The sequence below is a fragment of the Amblyomma mixtum genome, chromosome 7, assembly GCF_055824585.1.
Source record: "Amblyomma mixtum isolate Tamu chromosome 7, ASM5582458v1, whole genome shotgun sequence".
Lineage (NCBI taxonomy): Eukaryota > Metazoa > Arthropoda > Arachnida > Ixodida > Ixodidae > Amblyomma > Amblyomma mixtum.
The window spans coordinates 47505922-47531839 of record NC_143018.1 but is presented as its reverse complement, the minus strand read 5'-3'; the positions used below and the strand labels follow the sequence as shown (position 1 = coordinate 47531839).

Sequence of the window (25918 nt, the reverse complement as noted above, 5' to 3'; positions counted from 1 at the left end):
ACCGCTGCTGCCGCGCCTGTTCACTTTACGAGCAAAGAAATAGAAGTGGCACTTTATTCGCTTCTGTATGGAGGGTCATATGCTTGTCGTCTATGCGCATATTATGCGCCCTTGATGGCATCCATCGCGTCGCGTATGGATGTGGGTCTCGGTGGTTGGGGTTATGGAGGTGGGCTTTTGGAGTGAACGAACTTTCCGTCGAGCCAAGAAAGTGCTGTCCCAGTTGTACAGCAGTGGTCTCTGAGGGAAGACGGGTCACGTTTGTGCATAAATTACTGAGAAAGTGGTCTGGCAGAAGAGAAAACTGAACAGGGCTGTAGCTTACGCATCCGCGGAGCATCGCTTTCAAGGGCAATCGAATGCACCGCTCCCGGCACAGTGGCACCGAAAAGAAGTGATGATTTTTTTTTTTTTCGTATCGTCGGCGAAGGCGCTATGGTTCTGCGCTTGATCGAATGTGTTCGTAGTCTGCGGGCAACAGACTGAATTAGAGGAGAACTCCATCAACAGAGAGACTGAAGCACTTGCAAAGTAAGTCTGGGCTAAACGTTGATTGAACTTTTACTGCCGAAACTTCAACAAGAGCAACGCTAGGGAACTTGTCTTCGTTGCATTAACGTTATAGGTCACCTAGTAGTTCGATGTCCGCGCCCGGTTTTGAAGGCCAAACACAAATATCCCGTACTCAAAAAGATAACGAGCTATAGCCATTTCTGCGCACATCTGTCGTGCTTCAGGAGGTACACCGTCCTAACTTCGCCATTCTTCGATGCGCTAACGCAGCCGCAAACACAAATACAGCGCCTCTGAAATCTGAAATCTATTATATAGTCGGATAAAACTCAACAACGAAGCGACTTTTCCCCGTCAAAGGACATCCCCTTCCAGCTAATGGCATCGGCCGATTTTCATCTGTGGTTAATCCCCTGCATTAACCACAGATTAACCACAGGTTAAGGGGCAACCCCAGCACTTTTTTGAGAATTTCGCGATATTCAAGGATTCAAATCTATATAGGTTGTGGGTAAAGCATGCCAAGTGTTTTTGCACTAGCATTTAACACAGTGTCGTAATCAACGATGAAATTTTGCGCTTCTCCTCAACGCACCGGAGGAGTGCAGAGCAATTCAGCGTGACGTCACGGAAGGTATGATTTCAGATTGCCACTGTCGTCAGCCACACCCTGCCCTGACTCGTTAGACGCTGCCAAACAACTCTCGGCTGGGTGTGCCTTCGGTTGCGTTGGTTTTTTTCCTCCAAAGCAGGCGTTAGTGCGTTGGAAATGTACTGATACCTTCGATGACGTCATCACCCCCCCCCCCCCCTCTTGGCGTTGTGCGCTGCGGAGAAGCTTGAAGGGCGTCCGGATTTTAATCGGCGATTACTTCAGTATTTAAAGTGGTATAGCCCAAAAAGACTTCGCATGATTTACCTGCAAGTTTCACACATTCGACCCTCTTAAGCTCGTTGATTTCTAAAACCTGTGCAATTACCCTTTAAGGGGCACATGCCGCTTCGTTCTTCAGTTGTATCCGGGTGCAGTACACGACACCGACCTCATTAACCACGCTAGAAGCAGACTCAGTCGAACAGCCGCTCATTTTATCATGCAAGATACTCCGTGATGGGCTAAATATTCATGCTTACGCTGAACGGTTCGCAGATAAGGATCAGCCAGTCTGTTCGAAAACAGTGCACGTATTCAAAAGCAGCCGAATTGTAAGCGCGGCACGAATACAGAACTTATCTCTCGCAAGTAAATACATTTCTGCAAGCAGTTTTCAGTAAGCAATGGCATGCCTCAGCGTAAAACTGAGTCTACTTGCGCAAGATTTGTGAACAGTTTCAGCAGCACTGCGCAACACCATGCAATGTGCAGCTGTAAGGGGACACCCCGGTGTGGAGGAAATTTTCAAACAAGGAAATAATGACCATAAACACCCTCCTGAGCACTGCCATATACGCTCAGAAGAGGAAAGCTGACAGCTGTATGTCGCGCCTACGCAGCTATCTGCCGTTGCCTTTCTCTTGAAACCAGGATTTTTTTTTTACTTGAAATCTGCAGCAACTTGATTCCCATCATCAGTTAGGTCCGACATTGATCCACATTGAGTTCTGGATGAGTTTGACTTCGCATGCTAACTGCTAGCCGTCCTGCAGTTAATTAAGTTTGTAGAGTGACTACCGCGGAGATTCGGCAGTCCCGGGTTCGATCCCCGAGAAATAACTTTTTTTTTCTTTAACTGCAGAGATGTGATCAAAACAGCTAAAGAAAAGAAGACTGCTTATTAAAAACCGCAAAGTTGTTCACTTAGCCATATGAGTGCGCACAATACATACCCGACAGTTCTAGAGAAAAGCATTTTTGAGCGGGAAACCTTTTATGAATGCAGTTTTTTTTTTCACATAATGTAGCATTTCACTATACCAATCAATATATCCGCAGATCATCCGATGGCAGTCTTGATATTTTTTCTATTAACATTTTTGCAACCGTCAAAAACGTCCCCCATTGGTTTTCTATGGCAATCGTTCGATGCGATCGATGGAAACACTTTAAAAGAGAGATTTTGCTACATATCAGAAGAATGGACCATTACCTTCAATATTTCGGTAACACTACCTTACAATTTTAGAATTTTTAAAATTTTTCTCCAAAATCGTTGCACATGGGATTATGGTCGTCCCTTATTTCCTTGCCCCGCCGCGCTGGCTCAATGGTTACGGCACTAGGCTGCTGACCCGAATGACGCGGGTTCGATCCCGGCCGCGGCGGCCGAATTTCGATGGAGGCGAGATTCTATAGAGGCCCGCGTGCTGTGCTATGTCCGTGCACGTTAAGGAACCCCAGGTGGTCGAAATTTCCGGAGCCCTTCACTACGGCGTCTCTCATAGCCTGAGTCGCTTTGGGACGTTAAACTCCAATAAACCAAACCATATTTGTAGACAAATCCTAGAGAACAGTCTGTAGGCAATATAAATGCTATAGACTGTCTATAGACAATCTATAGACTTATGGCCATACACTTTTAGACTTTTGTCTATAGACAGTCTATAGACTATGAAGAAATATATTGGAAGGCAATAGAGTCTATAAGAAGTCTATGGACCTTTTATAGACTAGTTTTATAAGGGCGGACATTCGGTAATCAACAGTTCGAGCCGCGAACAATGCCAGTTTTTCTTTAACTGCAATAATTTCGGAAAAACTGCAAAAAGAAAGAGATGACGGCTTATTGAAAGCCGCAAAGTACCCCACATAGACGTATGACTGCATGCAATAGGATGTCGTTGGTGTTCATCCCTAATTTCCTGCTCTTCGTAAGGGAAAATTTTCGGCTTCGTAACTTCAACTTTGCCACACCCTCCCAGCATTTTCCATCTTTGAATTCCGAAGAGGAATAACACAGGGCTGTCTGCAACACCGGCTGCCCGCGGGCCCCTGAATCACGACAGCCGTGGCGAAACGACTGCCAAGGCCGCGTCCATTCACGGAGCGATCTATCGCAAGGACAACAGCTGAACGCGAATCGTGAATCCGTTCCCCGACGACTTTTCGGAGCGACCTTGTGTAGCGTCGAGGGGGAAGTGCAAGCTACGCGCTGTGTACCCTCGGGGGGAGAAAGTGTGCGGAGAATTATTACCGCCATAAGTCTCCGACGTTACGTCCGCAAGCACCTGCGTCAGCGTTTGCCGCTCGAAGCGTCTTGCAAGTTTTATTCGTTTTTATTGTTTGTTTTTAACGATGTGCGCAAGGGTCCCCCGTAAAACCGAGTTGGCAGACAACTATAGTCGTCAAAAAAAAACTGCTGTCACATCCCGTTCCCACAAGTTCTCCTGCTACCCCTTCGCCTTGCTGCTCAGACAGGTGTTTCAAACATTGCGAAAAACTGCTACTATGAGTGATGACTTTGGTGCTTAGCGCACGGTACACTCTCTTTGTTTGAAAAATTGAAAAATTCGTAAACTAAAACACTTTTTAATAAGGGAGTAATTACTCATTGGCATCCACCCAAGCGCAGCCATACGGCTACAAAGGAAAGCTATACAGCTTTCTCAGAAACTTCGCAGTTAAAGAAAAATTCGCCCTGGTTCGGGGTTCGAACCCAGGACCACCGCTTCACCGGAGCAGTCGCTCTACCAATTGAGCTAACCAGGACGGCAAGCTTATGGTAGGGCGAGAGCGAATTGATCAATAACTCGAAGTGGGAACTGTGTTGGTCAAACCAACACAGTTCCCACTTCGAGTTATTGATCAATGCGCTCTCGCCCTACCATCAAACCAACACAGTTCCCACTTCGAGTTATCGATCAATTCGCTCTCGCCCTACCATAAGCTTGCCGTCCCTGTTAGCTCAACTGGTAGAGCGACTGCTCCGGTGAAGCGGTGGACCCGGGTTCGAACCCCGGACAAGGACGATTTTTTCTTTAACTACGAAGTTTTCTGAGAAAGCTGTATAGCTTTCCTTTGTAGCCGTATGGCTGCGCTCGGGTGGATGCCAATGAGTAATTACTCCCTTATTACAAACCTACTCCACCTTCGGGGATTCCCCTAAACATTTGACTAAAACACTTTTTGGTAGCCAAATGAGTATGTCCGCAATACCTTCGCCAGATTCCGCCTGCCTTTGAATACACACTTGTCTTAAATAAAATGTTAAAAAAAACGCGTCACTACAGCAGCCTAAATTTTATTGAAAGTCAGAGAGGAGTATATAATAACTGCTATCCCACGTACACTCCAGATACGAATTATGCCTAGTGGGTACAAAGAGGGAGTAAAGCTGTCCTCTAGCGGACTTCCTTTTATAAAAGAGTGTTCGCTAGAGCACAACTTACTCCCTTTTAATCCCTTTTTTACTCCTTTGTATTTCGAGTGTATACATAGTCAACTTTTGAACACATATGTGTTGATAGCCGCGCTCTCAACAGTCTTCCTTCGAGTTCGTTCTTTCGTCTATAAATCAGCGTTCTGCTCCCAGCGCCCGATAGCCCTATGGTTCGTAGTGGTTTATCATGAGCTTATATTTGCAATTTTGATTTAATTGCGCATTTCGTTTTGATGTATTTAACTCGATATACATAGGTGAGATGTTGTCGCATGTTCCAGAAGGCACAGCGGGTCGTAGCAGAGGGTGTGAAGAAAACGCGCTCGCAGGAAGAACTGACGTACAGTCTTTGTCAAAAGTAACCAGGCTGCATTGTTTGCTTCTTACTCGTATAACAGAGCCCTCGCGGCTTCCCTAACAAGCAAAAAGTTCTTTGAAGGTGAGAACAGGGGCTCTTCTTACCATACCAGAGATTTAGAGCTTGAGGGCTGGCATAATAGCTTTAATATATGACTGAGAAGAAAAACGTGCAGCCTGGTTAATTTTGACAAAGACTGTACCTGCGGCTGCAAAACTTTTTGCGCAGGTTCATGAAAACAACCAGACTTTAGAAGTTGATTTCGATAAACGTTGACAAACGGAACTTTTTGCTCCGGTGTAACGAGGTTATATCCTGCGCATATTCGGATTTTCCTGTGTAACATTAAGTGGCGATAGCGCTGTTAACACTCTGTAAACAATACGTACAGTCTTTGACAAAAGTATACAGCACAAGGGGCTTGTTTCTGAGCCCTACAGAGCGGTTTTTCTTGCATACTCGGGGACCCTACCCTCACGAAGGCAGTAGGAACTAAAGTCCTCAACCCTTCCAAGCTTAGCCGCCGCGTTGGCTCAGTGGTTATGGTGCTCGGCTGCTGACCCGAAAGACGCGGGTTCGATCCCGGCCACGGTGACTAGAATTTCTTTGGAGGAGAAATTCTAGGTGCCCGTGTACTGTGCGAAGTCAGTGCACGTTTAAAGAACCCCAGGTGGTCGAAATTTCCGGAGCCCTCCACTACGGCGTCTCTCATAGCCTTAGTCGCTTTGGGACGTTAAACCCCATAAACCAACCAACCTTCCAAGCTTAGGGCTGTCAAGTGTGCTAAAGAGACCCGCCACAGGGCTGTGCATTTTTGACAAAGACTGTACATCCTCTCACTAGCGAGATTACTGGAAGCGGCTCTCAAAGCCGAGTTTCTATGGTACGCGTGGGTAAATTACCACACCACTCAACGTTCCTCTGAAGCAGAGCTCTGGAGTCTGCAAACCAGACAGTGTCATGGAGCCATTACGGCTCCATCCTAAACTACACACCACTCCCTCGCGCCATAATAGTTTTTCTTTTTTTTGCGGTTTTTTTTCTCTCTGGAAACGAGACTGGCACAGCACGCAGGTTTTGTGACGTGTTTGTTTTCGTCTAGGGAGAGGCTGTAATTACCTACGGCCGGGCACGCCGGATAACAGGCCCCCCCCCGCGCCGCCCATAATTCGGGCACTTTAAGGGACTCTATACGCAGACGCCGGTGCTGTATCGTGAAGCTGCGCCGCTGTAATATAGCGTACACTCTCGATCGTATCTTTAACACCCGAAAAGAAAGGATGTCCCGTGGTAAAGCACCTATATGTTCCGTCTTATAAACACCACAAACTGTACTTTGGAAGGCGCACATACATATGGCGTCATCTAAGCACGGGCCACTTCACGAAACGGTTTTCCCGAAAGGACGGTCTGCATTGGATGATAGTTTTGTCTTGTCACGGGCTATCATGATTGGATGTCGCGAGGACGAATCACAAGCAGCTGTCATGTACAAGTATAGGAAACGCTTTCTTTCTTCCTTTCTTTCTTTCTTTCTTTCTTTCTTTCTTTCTTTCTTTCTCTCTTTCTTCCTTTCTTTCTTTCTTTCTTTCTCTCTCTCTCTTCCTTTCTTTCTTTCTTTCTTTCTTTCTCTCTCTTTCCTTCTATCTTTCATTTTACCTTCTTTTCTTTCCCTTCCTTTCTTTCGCTCTTTATTTCTTCCTTTCTTTCTCTTCACTTCTTTCTTTCTCTCATTTCTTCCTTTCTTTATGTCGTCCATCGTTCCATCTATCTTCCCACATTCGAAACAGTTTTGTACAAGTTAGCCTCCGGACGCATAGCAAAAGGACGGATGGGGTTACACAACCGTGACAACACACGTATCACTGCGTTTATTCGCTTCAGCATCATTATGCGTAATTCGCTATCAAAACAGAAGATCCCTTTTAACTTCAGAGTCAACGACACCAGTGGAACCCGTGCGTTTATGATTGAGCAAGGATTTGTGATAAAAGCTGTATTTACAACCTTGCAAGGAACGCCAGGGATATGTCATCACTAGAAGCGTAATTTAAGTGAGCTTTCTTTTCTGTCTGGTCTTTCCATAGTGCGCACAGACTTATCCTAATTGTCGTTACACTGCTTTAAAAGATTCCTAACGAGTATTCAGTGCTTTTAATCAGACTAAGTAGCGCAACCCATGTTTGAGTAGTACTCGAGATGAAGAGACGCTCTTTAATGAGCAGCAGAGATTTTAGCCGGCAATTGAAAAGCGCTGACATGCTTCTCTGTGTTCGGGAAAGGTTTCGGTGGAGAAAGTAGTGCGAGATGGGTGCAGGGAGTAGTTAATTGAAAGGATTAAACGAAACAAAAATATGCGGTCATTGAACTGGGGTGAGTGCACTTCAATGGGGTTCGCAAGACCATCTTAAAGTCAGTGAAGAAGTACAATGCCCTGCAGATAACCAGACAAAAAGTTCAGAGCATGGCGAAAGTATATCAAGGGGGGATTTTTAAAGTTTAGCCGCCGCGGTGGCTCAGTAGTTATGGTGCTCGGCTGCTGACCCGAAAGAGGCGGGTTCGATCCCGGCCGCGGCGGTTGAATCTCTTTGGAGGCGAAATTCTATAGGCCCGTGTACTGTGCGATGTCAGTGCACGTTAAAGAACCCCAGGTGGTTGAAATTTCCGGAGCCCTCCACTACGGCGTCTCTCATAGCCTGAGTCGCCTTGGGACGTTAAACCCCATAAACCAAACCAAACCAAACCAAACCAATTTTTAAAATTTATCTATTAGTCCATATGTCGTCTAGACAGGCAAATGAAAATTCAACGCACGGCGCTGCTGGCAAATGCAGGTACCAATATACAGGGTGTTTCACCTAAGACTTTACATAACTTTAAAAAATGAGCTGAGTTAGTATAGCGCTTTTTTCGGCATGGCATTCGGAGCGCTGTTGTGCATCTGAATGCAGCTAGGACGTGCTAACTAGCAGGGTTGTTTACCAATATAGAATAGTTAACTTTTCAACTATTATTGTTAGGCTTCTTAATTATTCAGAGGTGTGTTGCCTACCGTAAGCAATATCCATATCAGTTTTTTTAGAATTTCTAAAACTCGGTTACCCTCTGTGCAGTGATCCAACAAATTTTGCCCACATCGCGCCAAAATGCAAGCGCTTTCGAGAAGCTTGCAGGCAAAGCAACCTCTCCAGTGCAGGCTACTCGTCGAAATATCCAGAATTTGATGGGCCACATCGCTGAGGGTGATCGCGTTTTCGAAATTCTAAGAACTGATATGGATATTACTTACGCTGGGCTACACTCCTTTAAAGAATTAAGTAGCTGAGAAGTAATAGTTAAAAAGTTAACTATTCAATGTTATTTAACCAGCCTGCTAGTTAGCATGGCTTAGCTGTATTCTGATGTACTTCATCGCTGGCAATGCTATACTGAAAAAAAAATGCTCTTCTAAGTCAAAAGGTCTTTTTTTAAAAATTGTGTAACGACTTAGGTGAAACACCCTGTATACCAAGCTTTTCATAAGCAAGTTGTATTGCAACAGTTGCTCAGCTTAGGGCGCACTGTTCCCGTTGCTTTTTTATTTTTTTAAGAGCTCTGTAGAAGTATTGCTTTCTAATGAGAGCTCACAACACGTTGTGTGACAAACATAGGTACATGATAGTTGAAGGGTTAAAAGTATTTATTGCGGAATATTAGCACATGATTTTTGCCTAGTAAGAACGTGCACATTTCTTTCCTACGTCTGACAGCGCCTATACAGGGTGTTTCACCTAAGACTTTCTGCAATTTTTAAAAATAAGCTATTTGAATTAGATGCGCGCTTTTAATGGCATAGCATTGTCAGTGGTGTAGTACATCATAATTCAACTAAGACGTGCTAACTAGCAGGCTTGTTAACCAATATTTAATAGTTAACTTTTAAACTATTACCGTTGGGCTCCTTAATTATTGAGAGGCATGCAGCCCACCGTAAGTAATGTCCATATCCGTTTCTAGAATTTCGAGAAGGCGATTATCCTCGGCGCTGTGGCCCAACAAATTTCGCCTACATCGCGCCAAAATACATGCGGTTTGAGAAGCTTGCAGGCAAAGCAACCTCTCCAGTGAACCTAACTCGTCGAAATAGCCAAAATTTGTTGGGCCACAGCGCCGAGGATAATCGCGTTCTCGAAATTCTAAAAACGGATATGGACATTACTTACGGTGGGCTACATGCCTCTCAATAATTAAGGAGCCCAAGGGTAATAGTTTAAAAGTTAACTATTAAATATTGGTTAACAAGCCTGCTAGTTAGCACGGCTTAGCTGCATTATGATGTATTACACCACTGACAATGCAATGCCAGAAAAAGCGCGCATCTAATTCAAATACCTTATTTTTAAAAATTGCAGAAAATCTTAGTTGAAACACCCTGTATATACGTTATTTGAGTCAGGGATCAACGTCTCAAACACAAGTACCCGAAGACAAAGGCGGAACGCTAGGAACTTCAGCAGCACGCGATGTGAAGGTTACTAAGCCCTTCTGGGTCAAGGTTTGTGAAAGTGAATCAGGTGTGAAGGCTAGACGCAACGGCATTAATAATAGGTGGCTACACGTTTCCTTTGTTAAGACCTTGTCATTTTTTAGGTTTATGACCATAATTAACAAAAAGAAATTATTTCCTTGGCCCCTATGCAACACCTCCACAGCATACGTAAACCACAGGCAATGCAATGAGTGTTTCCAGCGCATATGCGCAGCTTCCATTTATTGCTTCACACATACCCAGAAATTGTGGACAAGCATTTTTTTAAGGGGAAAAAGATGATTATTTTAGTATTTTCATTTAGCTCAAGATTTCACTATAACAATCAATATATTAATAGACTTTTCTTCGGTAGGCTTTAATCTGTATGATATCAACGTTTTTACTGTTGTCAAAAACGTTCCCCATTGGTTTCCTATGGCATGCATAACTTCTCGATGCGAGCGATGAACCATATTTAAAAGAAATATTTTTCTACGTATCGGAAGAGTCGACCATTGCCTACAATAACTCTATAAACACACCTTACAATATCCCACAGTTTCCTCACAATTAAAACTGATGTCCAAGGATCCTGGGCATGTTCGTGGTTTGGTTGAACCGAAGCTAAGGCTTGCGCGTTGCAGGGTAAAGCAAAAGAAAACACGGGAAAGCTTTCATTTCATTGTAACTATTAGAGGAATAGGTTTGCCGTGAGAAGATGTCGAGGCGATCTAAGAAGTTTGTGCATGACTAAAGGCAATACGATTAATTTTCCGTTTTTGTCCCAAGGAAGGCCGAAGTCGTTACCGTTATAAAAATCATTTAAAAACCACTAAACAAGAAATTTGTTCGCCAATACTTCAAAGGGAAACTTGCTGTCCGCAAGAGCACGGTAAAAATCTGGACGGTAACGATCTTAGACGCCTACACATCTGGAGCAGAGACGAAGTGACACACCAACCGGCCTTTGAGAAGCAAGGTCAGCCGGACAGCAGACCTTCCATCAGACAGCTGCACCTGACGCACTGGCTGTGGACTTGCAGGCTCTCTATTCGTGCTTTGTTCGAGTTAAATGTCATCGGATGCTCTTCCGAGTCGTTTCAATGGCTACAGTCGGACAGAGGTATATGGCCACGACTTTAAGCTCTGGACGTCTTAAGTCGCTATAAAAACTCGGATATTACGCGCAATTTTGCGCTGTTGCAGATATCACGCAAGTTTACTTTGTTACGAGACACGAAGTGAAGTTTGCGTAAAAGGTAGCAAGGATGTGAAGCGTAAATAGAGAGCAATCGAGCACACGTAAGCAATAAGTTTTCCTTTATGCTGCAGTTGCCGTGAAGATTATAATGCGCAATATACAGATTCGCTAGTGGCGTGAAAAAACTAAGTCTGAAAACAATTGTGCAATCAGCCGAACGTGAAACAAAGAATAAGGTACTTACAAAATGAATGGGACCCTTCTTCGGAGGGAACTGTCGGCGGCGCTAACAGCCACTGGAGCAGTCGCTCAGCTTGGCTTCCCAAGTCCTCCTGCGTAGCCGCTGTTCGCCGTTGGCGGAAAGTTAACCACTTCGAATTTCCTCGCCGAAAGTTGTCCCCGTAGGTTTGGCTTACGGCGCAACAGAGGAAGTTCGCTGCAACCGGCACTCGATGAAACTTTCACTTTCAGATTTGCGGGCACTTTCACTCAGAAAAGAACAGTGTCGAAGAATAAGAAGTTATCGGAAAGTCGTGTTCTGTTCCTATGCGCAGACGACAGCAATCCCCAGAGTTGCAGACGACGCGAATCCTTCGCGCACACAGGCAGACGACACACACACACAGGCAGTCGCAGACGACGTCGGCGAAGAGCACGGCGCGTCGCGCGCGCCCTCCTCAACAAAAATAAAAAAAGAGAAAAACGATCGCAGCAGCACCTGGCAACAGGTGTGTGCAGACGACGCTTTTCTGGCGCCCGGAACAACTCGTTGCCCAAAAAACGCACGCGCTTACGGTCGGGGTCGATCGAAAATTCGACGCTCGCGCACTGCGGCAGCGTGGCTTGTACTAAACTACACCCAACTAAAGTTGATCGCGCACCGGGTGGCTGGTTGCAACAAGTTGGAGGGAGTCCGCGTGTGCGCGGAGCCTTGTGCGCGCGGCCACCGCCGCTACAGTCGCGGGACCGAAGAAATGCGTCGGCTGAGCGCTTGGAGCCGCTGCCATCCGTGCAGAGGCGCGATGCCCCCCACGCATGCGCCCTTTCGCCGCCGGCGCCGCTGCCACCGCTTATTCCACGCCCCGCATGCGCCGGCTGAATAAACTACGCGTACAACGCACACACAACACCATAAACGGCGCGCTCACTCTTTCCTCTCTCAACTTTTTTCCCCCACCTCCGCGGCCTCCGCCCACATTATGACGAAAAAGTGACGTCACAGAATTAGACGAACACAGAACTGGACGAATGAGATGTACGATGAAAAAAGAAAGAAGAGGTCACAAGTAGACTAAAGCGAAACAACTGCTCTCACACTGCATGGAAAGTTTCGGTTTGGATTCTGTGGACAGTCTTGAAGTTGGTACCACTAAAATCTTATGTCGCAATTAATGGTCATGCTTGGCTGCACTGCTTATTCATTAATTACGAGTCTTGAAACCAAACAAGCCCCCTCTTTTTCTCCCAGGTGAAAACATCTCCCGTTCAAGCCGTTAGGGGTTAACTACCGGCATCTGGTGGCGACTGATCCAAATTCAGGTTTCGCTTTTGCAGCGTCGTCTGCTAGCGGCGAACGTTCGTTGTTGCCGCCGCGGTTGCTAAACCGAATAGTATGGTGACCAGTTTCTTCGATAAAGAGCTGGCTTTAAAAAATGAAGACGTTGGCGGACGGAATAGCTCAGTGTCAGATGAACATTGCGGGCACTCACTCCGTCTTAAAATTAGCATTGCATTTTGGGGCCCGTACGTGCACCTTGTAAACATAAGCTAGAAAACTGGCTTATGCCAGGAATGATAACAATGGTTCCATTGAGACTACGAACGTTATAAATTTCTGTGCCATTTAGCAGTGCTGGTCAATGAACTAGTTGTATAATGTACCGTTCCTAGCCAATATACCAAGCAGCCATACAGCCATACATTTATAACATTTTACCACGCAGCCAATAACTATACACTAGACCCACACGTTATGTGCTATGTAGACCAATATCCTACCTATGATCCTATAGTGCGATGAACTGCAAGGGAGCCTTGCAAACTTGTGTGCCGCTCAAACTTTGGCTGCAACTTGCTCTAGGTCGCGGCAGAGAAGCCCTGAAACAAGCTACCTACGACGCAGTTAACCGCTCGCAGCGCCATCAACGGCGAGCGGCGACGATTGATGCAGCTCAGGGTGCACGCCAGCCGCACTATTTCTCCGTGTAGCTTTCGCGTCGTCTGCCACCTGCCCGTTTAGGAAAGCCGCCGTGGCCTCTAACTGGTCGCCCTTGCCTGCCCACGGTGAAGAGTACGGGAGCGTGATCTGACGACGGAAAAGGCTGCCAAATTGCGATCCCACTTGAACCGGCCTTTGCGGCACTCCTCTAGTATTCTTGTACGTTATTTTTTTCTTCCTCCCTTCGTGCTCCGTTGTCGGGCCCGGGCAGGTGCACCACCGTCGCCCTTGTGATGAACCGCTCTCGACTGCGCCGCGGTCACTGATACATATGTTTTTGTTTTGCTGTCTCCCGATCACGACGTCCTTCGTGTTCGATCGCTTTCCGTGTGGATACCGCCGTGGTTCGGGCATTTATTTGCCTTAGGTCCGAGATGTAGCCGCTGTACAGTGGGCTTGCGTAAGCTTCTAAATGCGTCGGCGTCTCTATAGTTCTTGCCGCCGTACGGGCCTTAGTGGCACCGCTATGCCATCTGCTGGCTCTTGCCGGCTGGACGTTTGTTGCAGGGGACGTTCGTGAACGGATAGGAGGAGTCTTGCATCATGAGCATGATCATGAACGGCGATTCAGTGCATGTATTATGGCTAAATGATGTAATGGTAAGCTCGAGAGTCGTGTCTTAACGTCCATAGGCTCGACTTGGGCTACAGTGGTATCCCTCACAGAAGGCTTCGGATTAATTTGGACCACCTGGGGTTCCTTGACTTTAACTGATATGGAACAGCACGCACTCTAACCGCATGGCCACGATACACATCTGCACCTCTGATAAAGGAGTCCTTGATATGGTATGGTATGGTATGGTATGGTATGGTATGGTATGGTATGGTATGGTATGGTATGGTATGGTATGGTATGGTATGGTATGGTATGGTATGGTATGGTATGGTATCGTCCTTTAGCGCCATGAAGTTGCACGTTGGATGTGATACACGACGTAGTGGAGAGTTCAGAAAACTTTCAGCTCCCAGAAGTTATTAAGCTGCTGTCCTTTCTGGGCTCGATGAGAAATGACGTGGTGTTATCACTTCGACGCTACGTGAACTTTGAAGTGGCCCGACCTAATGTAGTGCCACACATTCTGGGCACCTAGTCTCTGGAAAGGGCGACTCATGTCTGGAAATACTTGCTACAAAAACTTATTTTCACGTTATTAATTTGTCGTGTTATCTGCATTCGTTTATAAGACTGGAAATTGTGTTTAAGTTTAGAGGCTATTGAGTTTGCACACAATATCTTTATGAGAATAAATTAATTTTTTTATTACTCTTCGTATTCAGTTTCAAGGGCGAATCGGTCACTGCGTTTGAACTGAAACTGCATGTTTAGTGATAACTGGAAGTCTGTTGACCCAATTCAATACATCGTGTTACCAAAACGATGTAAAATTACTTGCTTGAGTAACAGTAACATAATACCGTACAACTTTCGTACAATCTTTTATCGAACTAATCACGCATAAGCGCTACCATGCTTTTTTAAAACACCTGTTAAACGAACAACACATGGCCATCTTTGGGCGACAGGTTCAAACGAGACTTTAGCATTACCACGAACTACAATGTGACAGCAAACGCCCTCTTTTATCTCTCACGTACAGCTCTTGAAAGGGGCATAATAACACGGCAGAAACACTGGCTACACCTATTCACTCACCTAACTCAAATCACGCGTTCATGCTTTTATAGAGACTATGATGAGTGTAGCAACAAGTTTTAATGGTGAGTTGTTAATAAGCACTGGTTTCTAAAAGAATTTCGGCGACATTTACGCATTCCCCGGCACTAACCAAGAGGTTTAGATGCATAGTTGCTTGTTGAAGTCCATCTTTACTGCACGAACAGTGAATATGTAGAGGGTATTTCATCTAAGATTTTACACAATTTTTAAAAATAAGCTTTTTGAGTTAGAAAAACGCTTTTTCTCGGCATAGCATTGTCAGCGGTGTAGTACATCAGAATATTGCTAAGAGGTGCTAACTAGTAGGCTGGTTCACTGATACTGAATAGGTATTTATTAACTATTACTGTTAGGCTCCATAATTATTGAGAGACGTTTAGTGCACCATAAGTAATATCGATAGCAGTTTCTAGAATTTCGAAAACGCGTTTACCCTCGGCGCTGTGCCCCAATAAAGTTTTGCTACATCGCGCAAAAATACATGTTTTCGAAAAACTTGCAAGCAAAGCAACATATCCAGTGCACGTAACTCATCGAAATAGCTAGTAGTCCTTGAAGTCGATGGCTGTAGTAGACTATGCTTGTCTGTTGCAGTGAAGGTTTAATGGCTCAAGACAATTTACCATAAACATTCCCCAAGAGATAACAACACTAATGTCGTGAGCGTTACATGAGCATTAATCTGCAGGCGAATTCTTGCTGAGTAAAAATCAACTTAGATTGAGTTGACGAGTAGGCAATTCCCTTCCTGTTGGCGCATACCAGTAGGGAACGTTCACATGTTTTAACAATGAAATTTGAGTTTTCATGAAATTGTTACGCTCCGAAAAGACTCAGCGAGCGGTCAACTGAAACTTAAAGCGCATTTCTTTGAGGATTGCGTTGATTGGTGATTTGCATACTAGAATATGTGTCAACAAGGTAATAAATAAAGAGTGCAACGATGACCCAGTAGCCCGTGGCGTCAGTTGAGTAAGCTACTGGAGTCCCATTGCAGTGGTCAGCCCATGGTATTATGACGGTGGCCATCTCTCGTCATCAGGTGTTATACTAACGCACCGAAAGCGGTTTGAATCCGCGCCAGGGCTTTTAGCCCCACATGGCAGTCAGCCCTGACCTTCGCAACTACTCCTACTTCGACAACGAAGAATAAAAAAAAGGGGGGGGGGGGGGGGGAGAGAACTAATGAGGCTCGAATAATCGCCTCCCTCCACCGCTCATCCCTGTATGAACGCGTATATATATACACGCTCAGAAACCAGAATCGCCCCCCCCCCTCTCTCTCTTTATCAGCGCATCCTCTCCCACTGCGAAGAGACCTGGGCGGTCACGAATCAGGCCTAGCAGCGCTTGTTCCGTGAGCAATCAGCGTCACGTTGACCGGCTCACCCGTGTATCGTCCAAAAACAGCGAATGCGATGCCCTGACTTTCGGCCTCCGCCCCACATAAAGCGTCGGAGGAAAAGAACAAATAAGCATGGTAAGCAAACTAACCCGTCTTCTTTCTTTCTTTCTTTCTTTCTTTCTTTCTTTCTTTCTTTTTTTCTTTCTTTCTTTCTTTCTTTCTTTCTTTCTTTCTTTCCTTCTTCCTTTCTTTCTTTCTTTCTTTCTCTCTTTCTTTCCTTCTTTCTATCTTTTCTTCGTTCTTTCCTTCCTTCTTCCTTTATTTTTCCTGTATCTACTTTTGTTCCTTGCCTCCTCTCGTTCCTACAGACCGGTGGTGCCCGCTTGCACGTGACGTTTGGTCATTCCCCTCTCTCTAAATTTCTCTCTCCCCCCTTCTTGTCCCTTAAAGAAAGAAAGGAGGGCGTTGTATCCGTCGTAGCTGCTGCGTGAGCAATTAGGCAAATGTGCGTGGTGGCGGTGGTGCCTTCGCCGTGCGTGTCTGTTGCGCCCGCGTCCCGTTGAGGCGGTCGCCGTGGCCTTTGCGTGCGCGTGTGTGGAGCACGTTCGCGATGCGTCATTCGGAGCCGATTGTTCTCCGGCAGTGTGATGGACTTCCCGTCATCTGGGTGACAGAGCCGAGCAGGGATCGGTTGATCGGTTTCCGGGTCGCAATCAGCACCCCATCCGTAGCGTAGCGGTTATGTATAGCCTTTGTCTAACGTAGTCAAAGGGGGTTCGCTTATAGACAAAGGTGCGTGTGACTTACTATGCATCGTCAGCGTTTCAAATCTCTTGAAAGTGAGAGGTACTCTCTCCCCTTCTCCCCTCTGAAACTTGGGTCTTTCAAGGATACTGCAACAGCCCACAACAAGGCGTAAAAGCAAATGTCTGGGTTCTTTATTTGCTACAGCGACAGCCCTTAAAGGGAGCCCTCCAAGAGCCGTCGTATAACTGAAGACCGTTGTAGTTGTCGTAGAAATCTGCAAGCCAAGGCAAGCCAATCCAAGAACCAAACCAATAAAGAGAAGAAGAGAAGAAAAAGAGCCAAGCTAAGAGGGGAAAGAAGATGAAGAGAAAGAACCGAAGAAAGAAGAAGCTGGGGGAAAGAAAAAAGGGGAGCTGGCTTCAAAAAATGTGACGTAACAGCCTCTTCCGAACTCTTTCCTTCCTCCAAGTCTTCTCCGGTAGAGTCACTGGAAAAACTCTACTCTCCAGGGTTTGTCTAGTTTATCCCCTGCGAACATAGAGCTGCGAACAAACGACGGTGGCGCCATTTGTCCGGCCGATTTAGATGCACGCATGCGTCCTACGCCACCACAGATTTTTTTTTTAAATTAAACTAGTAGAAAAAAACACTGCCCATGGAACCGGTGTATCAAAACCTCGCGCTCTTATTCGACCTTAATACGGAGTTTAGCAGACCCATGTCCTACAGAGTTAAGATGTGGTCAGCTACAGATGTGGTCAGCACTGCTCAAAATACGAATTTAGTTCGGAAACCAAAAAGCCACCGGACACCCTGGGGCTTTATCTGCGACAAGTAGCCATTGGGAATAAGCAGAATTCAAAGGGGAGTTTCTCAACTGGCGCGATGAAAAAAAAAAAAAACTGGATCTGTTCAACGGCGGGCGCGAGTACTGCGGAAAGAGCGTCGCTACGCGTGCGCAGACACCCGGGCCCTTGTCCCGTCCGCATGGCTCACGAACTTCTCGCCCAAGGTCGTAGTTCACGCCGATCTCGACGTTCGTATACATAACCGCTGCGTCCGCGGTGACGGACGTCTCCGAAAATAACAGGCCAGCACGTCTTCTCCCTCCTCCGTATTCCGCCCCTCCTTCCTCCCACGTATCCCAGCAGACACGGTGGGTATCTTCCTCAACAGCTTCTCCGTAGGAAACGTGTCACGAACCCACGACTTCGACGACGACCGCGCACGAACGGGTTACAAGGGATCGGCAGTCGATGTACACTCACGTGGCGTGCATGCGACTTCCCATTCTTACATCACCTCTCTCTTTCCCTCTCCCTCTCTCTCTCTTTCCTCTCAGGTGGAACGGCGCGGGTGGGTGCACGTGTTGGCTCCTGTCCTCTAGTTTCGCAAGGGCCTCTCTTCCGGCCTTCGGTTCCGGATCGTCATTCGCCATGCATGTTGCACCAGTTCCGGATGTGGAGACGCTGTTACGTAATCGCCGGGTGTCGCTGGAACACGCCGCAAATATTGGAAAGTAAACACAAATAAATGACCCATACACGTCTCCAGAATGGAGCAGTATAAGCAAGGAAATCAAGAAAGAAGAAAAACTTTGAGAGAAAAAATTTGTTTTAGGGATTATCGGATGAAGAAGACGCGACACGATCTTTATACTTTTTTTGTTCGGAAATAGGCTGAAAAGAGGAAACAATGGCTTTTATTGTCAGAAGCACTGTCTTCAGACTTTAACGGTACATTTAATCCGTTCACGGTCGTTCGCATGGCTCCTCAGTCGGATCTGCGTGCTATTTGACAGGTAAACAGGGTCTGGCTCTCTGCTTTTTCCATAACGAGAGATGTTTATTTGGTTGTCTCTCCTGCTGAGTGATATTTTTTTCAATAAATTATGGAGCTGGAACATGTCACCTTGAAATAACGGTTTCTGATTTCCCCTGCACGTTCTCTGGTACAGGTGGCGCTACAGACGGCGAAGCAGTAAACTGAAAGTCTACCTGTGTAAACAGACCTATAATTTTCGAACCCGAAAAAAAAAAACCGTGCCCGGGCGTAGGCGATGGCGCTGGATTCAAGCACCAAACGGGCATGAATTTTCTTTTCAGCTCCGGAAATTGGGGTGCAAGATACCGAACCAATATCGGTTATCAGTGATGCAACTTATACACCACTGAAATCACCAATATTATGAAAGCTGGTAATATGATTGGCAAGGTTATTAATGTTCTCCTTTGTTCATGGAGTTATAAGTCTGTTTAACATAGCACACTGTATTTGGAAGGGTTTAAGTTAAGTTAAGGACAACGCAGAGAGCTATGAACAGAAAAAATGATCGACGTAACGTTAAGAGACACGAATAGGGCAGAGTGGGTCAGAGATCAAACACTCGTTTATGACATCCTAGTCCAAATCAAGAGGAAGGAATGGGCTTGGGCAGGGCATGTAACGCGAAGGCAAGATAGCCGTTGGTCCTTAACGGTAACTGGGTGGATTCCAAGAGTAGGGAAGCGTAGCAGGGGGCTCCAGAAAGTTAGGTGGGCGGATGGTCGTGGTGTGGTGTGACACTTTTATTAAAACAGCCTTTCGGTTAGGCGTTCAATAGGTCCTGGGCCAAGGTGACGAGGGCACGTTGCAGCTTCAGATCCAGGGAGGCGAGCCAGATGGGCCACGGTGGGGGTGGGGGGAAAGGATAGGCGGGGGACTGGAAGGCTGCGTGGCACTGTGTAAGGCAGTGTTCTATGTCTGCATATGTGTGTGGACAGTTTGGGCACTGAGGTGTGGAAGTGTACCGGTATAGGTAAAGTTTGGCTGGTGGATGCAGGAGATTAAACTGTATTCGGCGAAAAATGCGAGCTTCATGGATCGATAAGGATGGATGTGGCGGTGGTAAATCAGCTAAGACCAATTTTTCTGCTTGTAGTATTCGTCGACGGTGCGTTTCTAAGCCCTGACCACCTGCTCCGTAGGTGGGCTCGTCCATGGGATCCCCGGCGCCCGGTGTATAGTTTCGCAGGCAAGCTGGTGAGCCAGCTCATTGCCGGGAATGCCCATGTGACCAGGATGAGGTTAAGAAGTCTGCGGGGATACGGCGGCTGCAGCTGGCAAAGGACAGGGTTAGCTGAAGAGATATGGAAGAGGCCTTTGCGTTGCAGTGGGTATAGTCAGGCTGATGTGATAACGATGTAACGAATCCAGTCACACAGTTTTCTTTAAGCTTCAATTTCTCTAGGCTCGGCTGGCGGCGCTGCTGATTTCGTTAAAACTTTAGCATTGGAATAAAGTCATGGTGACGTTGAAACGCTCACTTCCTTAAGCAACCAAGCAAAATCTTTTTTAAAGCTAATGTTTTTCGGGCGAATCGGGCTCTGAGCACTTAACTACATTCCAATAAACTTGAAGCTGTTTCTGATCATTTTCGTTTGTTACTGGGGTATTTATCAGTTGCCTCTAGTTTTCCATTGTGCTAAAGATTGCTAGCTCCCTGCGCTTAAGAAAGCCGGACAGTAATTTCCCCAGCACTATGTTTAAGAGACGTTTGGAACCTTCTTTGTTAAAGGCCGCCGCGGTTCAGTGGTTATGGTGCTGGGTTGCTGACCCGAAAGACGCGGGTTCGATCCCGGCCGTGGCGGTGGAATTTCGATAAAGGCTTCTAGAGGCCCGTGTACTGTACACTGTCAGTGCACGTAAAGAACACCAGGCAGTCGAAATTTCCGGAGCCACTCACTACGGCGTCCCTCATAGCCTGAGTCGATTTGGGACATTACTCCCCATAAACAAACCAAACCATTCTTTGTTAAAGGCTAGAAGGAAAACAACGAAGGATAAAGGGACTAAATGCCTTACCCTAAGCATGAAGGTAGGCAGAAAGACTTCTGAACGGGCAAACGGCATTGGCATAATCTCTTCCAGATTTTTCCCTTTTTTCAGTTCTCTATCGCCTGCGCCAGCGCCGCCGGCCCAAAGTCTGACTCACAGCAGCCGCACACTACTTTTTTTTTTCAATATCGAGCACCGTTAAAATAAAGGATGCAATAAAAATTGGAAGGGATACTTAAGGATACGACGCGATAGCGTAATGATGTAACTCCCATATATGCACAAGGTCATTCTCTGCTTTACATTCACAGATCCGTGGGAGTCCTCATACCCCTACTGGCGCAGTGGTGCAGCGGTTTGGCGATGCGCCACTGCCCTGCGATGGAAGGTGCTCCCAGCTGTGGACCTTGTGCGGCCCAGGTTGCTCTTCCCGAGCGAAGAATCATTAATGTAACTGCCACCTGCCACGATGGACAGTTTGCTCACTATCCTGTGGGCTGGTTGTGATGACACCGAAAGATCACATGCCTTAGGTGACCTACCTACCTCCTGAGGGGACCACCTGCGAGAGCCATGCTCGTTATTTTTCGCTCACAACACCGACAACGCCGACACCGTATTTCCTGGAGAACGTGGCCTTTAATGCTATCGCGTTAAAATGTATTGTCGATGCCAATACTCCTATAGTTGCATCGTTGGCAGGCGATACCTAATACCGGTAGATAAAATGTATAGAAGGATAGTACTGAAGACGCATGCATCTTCGATACGGACCATGCCTGACCAGCGTGAATTTATCCCCCCCCCAGCTTACCTCACATGGCAAAGAATGAAGCGAAGTAAGATATTACAAAATGCGTCCCCTGGGTACAGATCGTGTGATCCATAGGTCATGCCACCGTTGACACTGCAGACTCTGGCAGCGTGATGACGACATTTATTGCGGACAACGGCCACGATATCTTAGGTGGATCTGGGGCCGCTCTATACTTTACAGCTGGCGTCATTAAATGAAAAAAAAAGAGACCAATTTTAAATCTCCCTTATTCGTGCCAAGCCCGGACTCTCTCGGGATACATATGAGGTAGCTCAAGGCAGCCGGCGGCTGGAGACACGGGGAAGGTCCCGAAGGTCTCCGATCGAGGAGCGGGTCGAAGTGTGGCTCCGAAAACACCTGGCTCCCAAAACCTCGCAGGCGCCTGGACCTTAAATCCCAGATTAGGCGCACCACTCGGCACGTGGACGAAATTCATTAAGGCCTCTCCTCCAGGACGCATAAGCGCCGAAACGAGACGGCGCCCTCGTACCTCTTCGATCTGCTCGTCGCGAGGCTTATGTGCTTCGGCGTTTATTTTGCTTTATTAGGTGAGAAGCGCGCTTTCCTTCTCTAAACGGCTCGCTTCGAGATCCCGGCTTTCTTAGTTTACCGATTCGTCCAGCCTGCTCCGAAATAAAGATATTTTCTTTCTCTCTCTCTCTCACTGCAGTGTATTCTGTAGTGCGGAAGAAAGAAGTAGCCTCGGGGAGTTTCACGTTAAGAGCATCATTAAATTGCAGTTATTCGTCCATCCTTAAAAGCGACCATGTTGGTGCTGATCGATGCCCGTTCGTTGACAAAAGAGTGGCAGTGTAAAGGACAGACTTGGCATCCACAGATGTGCTGGATTTTCCTTGAGTTTAAGAGCACTTTTAAATACTTGAGGTTCAAAATAACATTCGTCGCTTTATTCTTTATTAAATAAAAACCGAGCATACGGGTGATGAGCGAAACAACCGCCCCCACATGCCCCACTGCCAGCTCCCACGTAAGACTGCTGACAACCACAGACAAATTGCAACAAGTGGCTCTCACGTTGTGGGCTCAGGCAGTCCCCCCCCCCCCCCCCCTCCCCCACCTGGGGGCAACGTCGCCCCACTATGCCTCATTAATTCCAATTATGGCAATAAAGTTTATTCACTCCCGCAACCTCCCGCTCTGGCTCAGTGAGTATAAAGCGTTTCCTGCCAAGTTCGAGGCCCAGGCTTGTATCGCGGCCTCAAATGCATCATTTCGATGCAGGAAAATTATAAAAATATACGTGAACCGAACTTAAGTTCCTGTTCAGGGGGTCGAAATCAATTCGGATCCATCCACGTGCCTTAGAACTATCTACAGTCGAGCCTGGATATATCGAACCTTGATATATCCAAATATTGTTCATATCGAACAATCAGAACATCCTCTTGAGAATCCCATGTAAAGGTATACCACCATTATTCGCGGTCATCGAACTCGTGTTCAGCGGAACATTCGACATATCGAATAGTGCGCCACGCACCGTCACGAAGGGCATTCTTCTTTGTTTTTCGCGCACATACAGTAGATGGGTAGACTACGCGGCCTTGAGGACCTGCTTGCATGCGCTAGCTTTGCGAAACCGCGTGACGAAGTGAATTTGGGGTTTGTTTGAGGTTGGCCTTCGGTCTGCAGTGCTCATTCTCCACGCCACTTTGCTGTCATGAGGTGAAGCCAACCTAACTAACTAAAGCACAGCGGCGGCCTCACCTGGCGTGATTCGCTCCTCAAGGCGTACCGGATACCAACTATGCCTTGGTTTTAATGATGCTATTCTCTCTATAACGCACTGGCAACATGATTAGACATCTTATGATAGGCAATGGCAGGTTCCAAAGCACCGTCTGCTGTGGCTTCGATGAGCAACAAGCTAGGCTTAGCAACGCCCAGCGAGCGGTGCGCTGACAGCACGCCGACGGACGGCACGTCGCTGCAAGGAAGGGAGTCACTAGTGTGGATGCAATGTATTTTACCTCTCATTGTCATTTTTATTGTCATTTTTTGTCATTTTATCTACACACCGGATTATCGACATATCGAACTACGTCGCAATTCCCTTTAAATTCGATACATCCGAGTTTGGCATAGAGCTTTCTGATTAGGTATTACTCTGCGGGGAGTACACAACTAATGCTGCAAAGCAAACTGCGCAGTCCAGAACTCCGTAGAGGATATACGAATAACATTTAGAGGAGAAAGTGCGCAGTAAACAATTATAGAGTTGGCAGATAATATAGCAAGAAAAACTGGGTATTAAAAACAGATAACGTTTCTAAGAAAAGTGAATAATAAAGAACAGACAGGTATACCGTTGCACGCAAAATTGCATGTCAACAAAGTGGAAACTTGTTTTTTGACGCGCGATAGCGAGAGTTTTGGAACCGCCTTGCATGGTTTTAAGCCCTCTAAAAATGGAACAAGTATAAAAAATAATTCAATACTATGCAACAACCCAGCAAACAATATAGGTACCTTCTGCACCTCCACGAACTGTTTTACCGCAGTCCCCCCCCCCCCCCCCCAAAAAAAAAAAATAAAACAGGCTTAGACGACATCGGAGTATTCTTGACGTTATCACGACTCATTGCGTCAATGAAGGATCTGCTTGCATAGTGGGAGTTCATAAAAAGCAGAAAAGCGTATATAACTCAACATTAGCCTTTTTGCTCTGCGCTGTACATCTTGCAAACACGCATCATGGCCTCCAAGTCGAGGCGCCGTCGATGCAGCGTTTCCATAATTTAATTGGGACGTCCCAGGCTCGTCCTTCTCTGAACCACGCCCCACCACCGTGCCTTGGAAGCCCCTTCTATTCATTTACAGGGCGTGGCCTAGGAAGCAGCTCGCTCGCTCTAATCCCGGCGGTCCACTTAATGAACGCACGGGAGTCGAACATCTGGCCTCGATTGTTACTTTTCACATTCTTTCACTTTTGCCTTAGTTATTTCTAGTTAATTTTCGCGTGTTCCCCTCTATTTCTGTTTCCTGCTTAGACAAATTAAGAGATCACTGCGGTGGACCGCATTGGGAGAATGCGAAAGCAGTGACGCCTCCTCCCCACTCGTCGCCTCTCTTTGCCTCCCTTTGTCGTTTTGTTTGTTAATTAATTAACTTCTGAATTAGCGTAGTTATCGTGTACTTTAACTAAAGATCGACTTATTTACTCTGGTTATACCTTCTTTCATCTCAGTCAACCATTTCGGTTTTTCAAATTTGGCGCCGTGGTTGCTTTCCCGTCCACTTACCATATCCCCGTCCAGCCTATTCAACCATCGAAAGGTTCTTGCTCATAATTAATTAACTAATTAATCTATGTCAATGAAACTTTTTTGCTGGAATCACTCATCAAATACATTTCAGATCAGTTCAAACTTATTTTCACTCATTGGCCTATTTTTTGCACTATTTTGCCATCCGCAGCTGTTTTCTCGTCCATTCACTTTATCGACGTCCGTGCTATTTCGACGTTTTTTCGCCATTTTTGGCTCAAATAGTATTTGGGCAAAAAATGACGAAAAAAATATTAATAATGTCGATAGGCTGATTAGTTGATGATCAACTAATCAGCCTATCGACATTATTATTATTATTATTTCTTGCGCAGCAACCTCCCACCATCCTCTTTCGATTACAACCACTCGTTTGACGCTAACTCCCCTGAGAACGTCACCACTGCTGCGGACTCGTTTTACGGGCTCGTTTTGGTGGCACGACCCCGCCGACACAGCCTACAAATGCTTCCACATTAAATACTGTTTGCTATAGTATGACACTAGTTAAAACAAAAGGCGGCCATGACTTCCTAACGAGCCGCAACAGTAAACGAAGTCAACATCACCGTGTTCCTCACTAACAAACAAGTCACGCCATTAAAATTCTTGCCCTATAGTCGGATACAACTTAAGTCTGCAGTTAAACTCCACCCACATCCAGCCTCCGCGCACAGAATTCCTCCACGACGAAAAAGTAGTCCGCTGCTTAAACGTTTCTTGTTACCTATACAAGGAGCTTATTACGAGGAAAAAATTATCAGCTCTAGAATTTTGATACGTGGTTTGTGTGGTATAGTCAAACATTAAAAAGGTGATATCATTTACTGTTGCGATTGGCCAGCGGAGTAATACAGGACGCAAGGACCGCGCCCAGTGTTACCAACTGCTGTTTTTTTTTTAAGTTGTATTCTACTATAGTGATTTTGCCTAGCGGTTAGCCTTGTCTTCTTGGTGACAAGATGAAACAATAGGTGGCGGTCACGGATGTGACCCGAGTTTCTGTGCTGCGTTAAGCGGTTTGTCACTCTAGATGGCGCCTTTTGATCATGCCCATTGTACTGGCTTCATTTGCACGGATACTTATCAGCGCATTTTCAACAGAGCTT

At 46.3% G+C, this 25918-nt stretch overlaps 2 protein-coding genes across 3 annotated transcripts in view; one reads left to right on the top strand and one right to left on the bottom strand.

The window, feature by feature from the left end:
* Nucleotides 1-12002, bottom strand: part of LOC149335946 (uncharacterized) — a 164961-nt gene extending 152959 nt beyond the window's left edge. For both annotated transcript variants that reach the window (XM_089552495.1, XM_089552493.1), the window contains exon 1: nucleotides 11143-12002. The gene's annotated coding sequence lies outside the window, so the exon portion shown is untranslated. The remainder of the gene's footprint in view (nucleotides 1-11142) is intronic.
* LOC149335945 (uncharacterized) overlaps nucleotides 1-22304 on the top strand; it is an 82762-nt gene extending 60458 nt beyond the window's left edge. The window contains exon 2 of the mRNA XM_089552496.1: nucleotides 21017-22304. Within this exon, the coding sequence (XP_089408622.1) occupies nucleotides 21017-21154 (138 nt within the window). The 3' untranslated portion in view covers nucleotides 21155-22304. The remainder of the gene's footprint in view (nucleotides 1-21016) is intronic.
* The last annotated feature ends 3614 nt before the right edge of the window (nucleotides 22305-25918 follow it).